The sequence below is a fragment of the Schistocerca serialis genome, chromosome 2, assembly GCF_023864345.2.
Source record: "Schistocerca serialis cubense isolate TAMUIC-IGC-003099 chromosome 2, iqSchSeri2.2, whole genome shotgun sequence".
NCBI classification, from domain to species: Eukaryota; Metazoa; Arthropoda; class Insecta; order Orthoptera; family Acrididae; genus Schistocerca; species Schistocerca serialis.
In genome coordinates this window covers 606,200,999-606,210,556 of record NC_064639.1, presented here as the reverse complement: position 1 = coordinate 606,210,556, position 9,558 = coordinate 606,200,999, and the positions used below count along the sequence as shown (strand labels likewise).

Sequence of the window (9,558 nt, the reverse complement as noted above, 5' to 3'; positions counted from 1 at the left end):
GATCAATACTGCACGTTCATTCCTACCACAAGCAGTCAGACCAGTTCGTACAACTTCAATCTGTGGGCATACTCTTCCATGGTTGCTATATGGTGAACATAGATACGTTCTATTCAGATGCCTCTGTCACGTGTCGTACCTGGGATGGAACTTTTTGTACATTGTAGTGATAGTAATACTGAACTCAACTGTCTGTTGACTATATGATAGTCTGTTTTCTGTAGTGACCTCATGGCAGTTCCCACATTGTCCAATCTATCTACTCATGACTACAATTGTCTGGCTACTGCTAGTATGCTTCCCACTAAGCTCATTTGTTTTTTATATTTCCCCCAAATCACTATCCGCTGTTTTCACTGTTTCTCAGGTGTACTGTGGTAGCTCTAAACTTAATACATGTACCACTTGGGTGTTATTCAGAACGGCCTGCTCTTAATTCTGCTATGGTTTTGATAGTCTCTGACATCATTTCCAGTAGCCAAATCATGTTATTCAGCTGCTGTCTAATTGTTCATACTGTATTTATTTCCAGTGGCTGCCTATTAAATGGCCCTGAGATATCAAGTCCAATTATGTGAAAGATTTTAAATGCCTTTGGCAGTCTTTTTAATGGGATTCTTTGATGAATAAAGTCATCCCTTTTTGCACAAGGTACACATTCCTTCAAATATTGCTCAACACCACGTTTCATTGTTCTCCACGAGGACATTTGCACTGTTCATCTTCCCATTGTTTGGTGTCCTTCATGACCTGACAACACATGCTCATCCACTTGTCTAACACTTCATCCTTTAATGCTACTCGAACCACTAAGCATCGTCTGCATTTCGTTGTTCTGCAGAGAAAGCCCTCATGTGTTAGGAACTGTGGTTGTGATTTAAATGCCTGACACTCTTTGTCAACCGTCTGTGCTCTCTTCCCTACTGTTAGACTTTTGCCTAGTGCATTCAGCACTGCAACCTTCCTGCTCAGAATATATGCATTCGTGTGCTTCCTACCTGGTTTCCGGATCACATCCCTTGCTACCATATTCAATGAGCCTTTCAGCCCCAACATATATTTTAATGATGTGTGGTCACCCATGACTTCTAGATACGGTAGTGTTTACTTCAATGAAAATTGTATTTCCTTTTCTGTCCTAGGATGTCAGCTTTTATATATGTATACATTAAAAGATTAAGACAAATCAGTTATCTCTTTTTACATATCAGCACTGTATTTCTCGTCCATGTTTATAGTAACTTTTGATTAGTGTACAGTATATAACTCATTATCACCTCCCTTGATTGACTTCTTCACATTACTGACAATGATGATACAATGCCATTGTGAGTATTGAAGATTGGAGATATTGCTTAGGCCAACAAAGTATTGCTTCGAGTTAATCACTGAACACCAGTTATCCAGTCAGTCAGTGGTAGCGAAGATACAACAATTATGTTCTGTTTGTACGAGTTAATAAGTTGAATTTTAGAAGTAAGATGTCTGAATAAATAATTGCTCAAACACTTACTTGTATTTAATAGCAAGCACTAAATAAGCTTCTTAAGTGATTTTCTGCTGCTTAACATCAACTTTCATAAAAATGTTAAGAGGAAATCTCCTAACTATGGCAGAACAGTACTTGTTGAAAGAAATGACAATTAGGAACATATGTTGATATATGTTCTGCTATAAAATGCAACGTAGTAGCACGTCAGACAGGGGATACTACGATTTCTATGATAGTTCACGTAGACTACAGAAATTACATATCTTAGTACATTTAATCACCAGCTTCTTACACATACATCACATTTTGATGATATTGAAACTGTGTCGAAGATCAATGTTTAGTCTATACCACTTGATTGTCGACATCATAGTTTGGCAAATTCGTAAAAGTGATACATCTGTCATCTAAGAAATAAAATAACTTGAGTTCCAGTTAACAAAATAACTCATAAATGCCATCATGAGAAATACATTCAGAGTCACTAGATATATGAATGGGAATAGTGGAGCAGTGATTTGAACATTATTTCTTCCCAGTAGGAGTAAAATGACGTTCGGTATGTACCAAGAGAATTGTTGACAAATTTCGCCTCTACAATCTATTTTAAAAACGATTATTGTTTACAGAGGAGCACAGACCGTGCAGCAGTTTCTTTTTGTGTGCAATTCATTCTAGAATCCCATACATGCATGTTTTAATACTCTATCAGTGTTTTGATTGGTCTGAAGCCATTCCTCAACACTTCCTGTCTTTAGACTTTTTTTCTACATAACGGCAATACTGCCCATACTCCATAATTTTGTTTTGGTTTTGTAGTCTTCGACACCTAAATTTGTGTTATACCTTATAGACAAGAATCGTCGAGGTACCATTTTAGCCATTTAAAAGGTTCGGTTGTTACAGGTGTCATATGCATTGTTATTTTTTATGCAATTAATTTACTTATCTCATGTAATTAATTTGGCTTTAAATATCGTAAAAGACGTAAAAAATTCTTCGCTTTACCTCCTTCGTTATTATGGAGCAAAGGTAGCCTGCAAAACTGCCATTGTCTATGACCCAGCTTTAAATGTAAGGCATACTCTCCATCGTCTTACTGCGAAGTACTTTGTTACCCCATTATTAATCAGCACGGGTTGTTATTTCAACTCAGAAGCTGCTGATGATAGGCTACTGAGGCACCACTTAAATTTCTTCTTACTTAGCTAAAATCTCGACATATCTTTGTTATTAACGCAAAACCTATTTCCAGAAATGAACAGACATATTAATTAGTACAATCAATAATTGTTCATTCTATCATTCAGCACTTAATTGGTCGGTTTATTCAATAATTTCTTAAGGCTTTTGAGACTACACAGATATTATATGATACGAGCATTTGTGAAGAAGAGAAATGTGTAAGCATGGAATGTATCTTGAAGTATTCGGAAATCATTCGTTAAGCGATTTGTCTGAAGAGTAACCTTCCAAGCATGAAACGTCGATGATAAAATGATCAGGGAAGAATAGAATACACGCTTTAGAAATGTGGTGCTACAGAATGATGCTGAAGATTAGATCGTTGAGTGTGATGATTAATGAAGAGATACTGAACGGAATTAGGGAGAAATTTATGCCATAACAGTACTAATTAAACGGAGAGGCAAACGGGACACATCCCGAGACATCAAGGAGTCACCCATTTCTTAATGATTGAAACTAGATGAGGTTAAAATTGTAGTGAAGATCAAGGAGGTATGTTTCAAACAGATTTAGGCTGCATTAACTTAACAGTGATATAGAGGCTTGCACTGGATTGTTTTGCATGGAGACCCACTTCACACTTTTCACCGGACTAAAGATCCCAGCAACTATACTGATGCTAACGATTTTTATCACACAGTAAGTGAATGTCCCTCAAATTTTGGGTCATTCTTTTCGCGCTAATATGCAGTGTCTTCTGGTTCCATAAGTAGCTGTGGGTACATTAGCTACTACTCCATCCTTAGCAAGCAGTACCCGGTGGCTGCCAGTTTAACTGCATACGACAACTATCGGCAGATGTAGAAAATGCATTGGGAAGTTACCGTCTGGTGAGCGAGAAGAGGGCGAAGTGCTGCGAGTCGTTATTGTCGTCCCCGCCAGCGAGATCACTATGCTCCGGAGCGGTTGCAACGCCCCCGCCGTTCTCCATGAAGATGTTGACGTCAAGCGGGCAGTTTACGTCGCACAGGTTGCAGTTGTGGACGTGGGTCGAACCTGGGAATGAGGAACGTCGCCAAATATCAGCTGATCCCTGATAGAAGTAGCCTCGCCTAGGGATAGCTGTAAACATTCTAAGATTCAGGAAGCTGCACGAGTAACTCCATAATTGTTTTAAAAGTTAGTAAATGCAAGAATTTTCCTCGATTCTCTCAAGATTTTTCAGTATGTGATTCAACTAACTCAACACAATAAAAGATAACAGAAGAAAGAATGAAATCCCTTCTGGTAAAGCAAGGTAGTTCAAACAAGTGCTTGTTCATTATTGGTAATCATTTCTATTGTGTGGGTGAGGTATTATTCACGAGAATGAAAATAAGATCTGGTTTTCATCTTGAGTCCTGACTTATTTTCATTTGCAGAAAAATACTACACAAAATTAGAAGTAAATGTACCATAAAATAGGCAAGAAGGAATCGCTTGACTAAAGCTGATCTAAGACACACAAGATATGTTAATTTTGTGCCGGAGAAGTAACTACAACCGGTAGTAAATCTTATCGACGGTATGCTTGCAGTGAAACTGTGTAAGGCGGAAAAAGCTGATGACGTTACCTTCATGTCGTAAGCTAAGTGGTCTGCACAAAAGAATATCAAATAGCAAGATAGATCATCTTTTTTATGCAGCACCGATTGTTACATATGAACAAAAGGCAGAGAAGTTTAGATTTTTTTTGGAATACGAGACCACGATTCTCATAATGTATACAGGGAACCACAGGTAAGCTACGACATTATCCTGTCTCATACGAATACTGATGTCTCAAAACCTGAAGATTTTGAGGTCAGTTTGTTTGACATTATAATTTATTGCTATGATATTATTGAAGATGGTGAAGAAGCCTTCGAACTGTTATTTTCTGGTAGTGTTACTAAATTTTGCTGTGTTGTACATTACCTTATCTCCTTGACACCTGCTGCATTAATAAATAATGTGGATAGATTTTAGTTCTTCAAGTGCCTGTTTTGCTTCAAACTGAGCACGCATTCCTCGATTTTCTAAGACGGTAGTCAGCAACTGCCTATGAAAGATATGAAACTGTGCCTTAGCAGTTAACAGATACTCAGTTATTTCTCAGTTTTATACTCGTACTGAAATGAACTAGCAACATGTGTAGATTATTTGACGGATGCAACTACTCAATAAATTGCATTTTTATGGCAACTCGCCAGTACAATTCATTCTTCTCGTATGCCCATACCATTAATTGCTGTCTTTAACTCTCCAGTACTATATTTCCCACTCTTCTCCGATTTTAGCCTCTAATTTCAAAATTGATACAAATAAAGGGATAGATGTTTTTAACAAATCCTTAGCAACTTTGCACTTATTTCCTTTGGTAATAAAGCATTAGATACAAATTTTGTGAGTGCACAGTAATTCAGTTTACCCATACTTCTCCGCCGAAATGAAATACACAAGAAACCAATTACTTACGGTGGGGGTAGGGGAGATGGATACAAATAAAACTATTCTATGTTAGTACAACACGTACGATCGTCAAACAATGTAATTAATTTCAACGCCACCTCTCTAACGTTTTGAGGTATTCTACCGTGGCATCATACATATGGTACTGTGATGTGTAGCCTTCATGCTGATTAGAGTGGCTTTAACTATTTTCACAATGAAAAAAGGTGAAATGTAGTGCAGAGGGAGGTTTTGCTCCCCGGAATGATAATTGGGCCGGATGTGAATTTTTTTAACAAAAAATTTTCCTGGCCTTCACAGCGTCTGAGCTGAAGCCAAGGCAGGCTCGTACTCAACGTCTTGATTGGAATGTCAGCTAGAAAGAACTTCCCTTATTGTATTCAGCATGGCCACAACGCCAATTAACTTCCACACACTGCCCGAGCTGGAGGACAAAGGTGCCGATGCAGCAGAGTGATGTATCGGAGAACGAGCATTACGACATTCTGTCGACTAATCACAGTGATGTGACAAGGCGTAAGTAGTAAGCATAACTGACCTTAGAGCGGACAGACACTGAAGAAATAACAAAACTGAAATCCTGAAGAGAAGAGTTGTGACACTCCACCGTGGTGCAGAGAGCTGACAGGCTCAGAAATCTAGGACACACTCGGCAATATTTCCCACATGATAACGTCATTGGGATACATCGAATGGAAGAAATACTCTGACTTCTAAGGCCCAGCTCTCAGCTTGCGGCTGGCCAGTCCCGAGGTAGCGTCTGTGACGATCCATCGACAGTCCGTCTAGATGAGTTCGATGTAACAACCAGACTGGGCTGAAGGATTTGGCTGCCATGGGATGCTGCCGCTTCGTCTTAGAGTTTGGTTACTTTAGTGCGTCCTACGATCAGGTCCCTGGAGACCTAACCGAATATATCTGATGAAATGCCAAACTACAATAATACCTGGGTAGTGCAACAGTTGCCGCCTCTCGACCTACATCTACAAGGAACACCAGTGTCGCTGGCCGTTCTCTCGCTGAGAGATATGACGTAGCTCTCCACGACTACAGCCACATTGTGCACAGCTGTTGGGTGCCTGTCCCAAGGAGTCGTCTACGACATCAGCGAGAGCGCTCTAACAACCTGGTCACCGGAACCATGAAGGCCCCGTTCAAAGCGCGTTCCGTCAGCAAATTCCTGTGAGTAGCTGCGCATAGTACAGTCGTCGCAACAGCCGACACTGCGAGGCTCTCATGCGTCAGTGCATACCGGCCTTGTGTGAGCTTCACTTGCTTGCCTGACTGTCAGTAACCCCCGTGTCCATGTGCAGTAAATGTATATTCCGTTAGTAAGGAGTTTTAAAGGTGCCTTCGGGCATCCGACAAATCCTCGACACATCACCATCACGCTATCCTGACAACCGTAGAGGCCACGTTTCCGGCCCTCTATAGAATAGCATTTTTCATTTTTATTTTTTTATTTTCTATTTTTTTATTTATTATTATTATTATTTTCAGATTTCAATGTTCTGGCTTGGTTGATGCAACCTGTCAGGTACTCTTCTCCTGTTCCAAACTCCTCTTCTCAAAGAAGCACTTGCAACCTACGTGTTAAATTACTTACGGTACGTATTTCAATCTATGTCCTGTCCGCCCCGGTAGCTGAGTGGTCAGCGTGACAGACTGTCCATCCTAAGGGCCCGGGTTCGATTCACGGCTGGGTCGGAGATTTTCTCCGCTCTGGGGCTGGGTGTTGTGTTGTCCTAATCATCATTTCATCCCCATCGACGCGCAGGTCGCCGAAGTGGCGTCAAATCGAAAGACCTGCACCAGGCGAACGGTCTACCCGACGGGAGGCCCTAGCCACACGACATTTCCATTTTATTTTATCTATGTCCTTTCTTCTTGTCAGAATTTTCCGTACATACCTATCCTCGCCGATTCGGTGGAGAATCTCCTCAGTCCTAAGCTTATCAGTCCATCTAATTGCAACATTCTTTTGTAACACCACATCTCAGATGCTTCGTTTGACTACCACTAACGCTGTGCACCAAACACACATTCTCAGGAATTTCTTCCTCAAAGTAAGGCCTATTTTGACACTAGGAGACTTCTCCTAGTCAGGAATACCCTTTCTGCCAGTGCTAGCCTGCTTTTGATTTCCTTCTTCCTCTGTCCGTCATTGGTTATTTTGCTGCCTAGGTAGCAGAATTCCTTAAATTCGTCTGCTTTGTGATCACTGGCGCGTCGCTAAGGCCGTCAAGCGCCAATGCCACACGGCAACGCACCACAGTCGGGTTGGTTGCCAGCTCAGCCCCTGCGAGTACACGAAGTTTCGACTCCGTCATTTGCACCGCGACCTGCAGAGGGCCTTCACGTACACTGGACGACAGTACAGAGGGCATGTAAATCAGCAGGAGAGATCGCTCATTTAACGAACCTTCTGCTGCAGCCGCCATTGTCGCGGGCAGACAATCAGAAATAATTATATTTCCGCCGTGCGGATATTTAGGCCAGCGTCCGCAACAATCATGGTAGTTACGACGTAACCAGCCGAGAGAGAAGGCCTGCTAAGGATCCTCTTTTCTTTGGTTCAGGTAGCTCTGAGCACTATGGGACTTAACTTCTGAGGTCATCAGTCCTCTAGAATTTAGAACTATTTAAACCTAATTAACCAAAGGACATAACACACATCCATGCCCGAGGCAGGATTCGAACCTACGACCGTGGCGATCGCATGGTTCCAGACTGTAGTGCCTAGAACCGCTCGTCCACCCCGGCGGGCCGATCTTTTCTTTCCGCGAGCGTAAAGTGAGCTCAAGAGCCAAATAACTGCTGGCGACAGTATCCACCATGGTTACACCTCCAAGATTTGACATGAACTTTACGCAACATCATTTCACTGTTTGGATCCAAACGTTAATAACTATGCAATATTACTGCCCAGCATTATTGTCAGTCAGGTGGTCGCGAATAGCAGGAATATACACACAGTTCTCTGCGCAAGACATATGGTATGTGACTAAAAGACTACGTACACAGCACTGAAAGCCCTTTCTACAATATGATGAAATAGAAGTACTGACGTCAGCCCCAAGAGGACATTGAAACAGTTCAATGGCGACAAGTGAAGATTTGTGCCCGACAGAGTCTCGAATCGTATTTCCCACTTCATACCTTACAGCTTCGGTGTTCTGAGCACGCTTCCCGCCAAACTCAAATTCCTAACGTGTCATACATTACTTGTGTAGCGCCCCCTGACCATTTTCACCATCAGTCGTAGCATCTCGCATGATTTCCACAAAAGGTCGGACCTAGGGTACATCCACACCGAATATATCATGAAATGTCGTCAGAGCGTAGATATTACTATTATATGTGTATGTCCGAAAGAACAGTCATTAATGATTTCCTGTGAAGACAGGCAACACATTAGAACTAAAAAACAGAAGCCACCATGTGTCGCCACTTTTGCATTATTGGAAGATCACAAGTTTAGTGATTCTTTCATAGAGATTTCATATGTATAACATATGCCCTGTCCACCGATATTGATATTATTCTGAGATGGAAACGTTAGGGAAACAATAAATTTAAAGATTAGTTCATTTTGTATCAAGGCATAGCGCTGTTTTTCCTTCGTTCTCTCGGATCATCACGGACAATAGCAATGAATACACATTATTACATGGCTTTTGTGGAAAGAATAACAAGTGGTGTTAGGATATTTTATGACAAAGAAAATTTATACTTAACTACGATCTCTATCAATTGTACAAATGTCATTAAGAGATAGTGTACCCGCATTAAATTGCCAAAAGGGCAGAGAGTCACGAAAGCGCTTTGCTGATTACCTTGTAACACATCTGAGGCTCGTTGCGGAACGGGTGCGGAACTTATAAATGGTTTTCGGAGATATTTTATTCTACTCTCCGTAAAATACCACACATATTTCAGCTATCGATATCAGCGAAGGAATTCTACCCAAGTTACTAACACTCACCGCTGAGCTTCAAAACTATGCAAGTGGGCTGACTGAGGCATGAGCTTCAATTGCTGTCTTTTAGTTAGTTAGTTTCGTGTTATATGGATAATCTGCACGAAATCAGGAGCAAGCACCAAATATTATTCTTACACCACGTTTTGCCTCATTGAAGACTTTCTTTCTTAAAGATGATTTATCCCTGCACATTATTTCACATGACATTATTTCATGAAAATACGCAGAACATGTCATCTTCCTAATTGGTCTCTCGCCAAGATTTTCTGTGATTCTAAGTACAAATGTGGCTGAACTAAGCTATTTTAGGAGATCCAAAATTTGATTTTTCCAATTTAAATTCTCGTCAGTATGGACACCTAAAATGTATTCCACTTATCATTGGTGTAGTACCCCTAGATATGCA

General features: G+C 40.9%; 1 protein-coding gene across 1 annotated transcript in view; it reads right to left on the bottom strand.

Annotated features, from left to right (window-relative positions):
• Positions 1-3,560: 3,560 nt before the first annotated feature.
• LOC126456273 (G-protein coupled receptor GRL101-like) overlaps positions 3,561-9,558 on the bottom strand; it is a 568,827-nt gene continuing 562,829 nt past the window's right edge. Inside the window, exon 28 of the mRNA XM_050092025.1 lies at positions 3,561-3,736. Within this exon, the coding sequence (XP_049947982.1) occupies positions 3,561-3,736 (176 nt within the window). The remainder of the gene's footprint in view (positions 3,737-9,558) is intronic.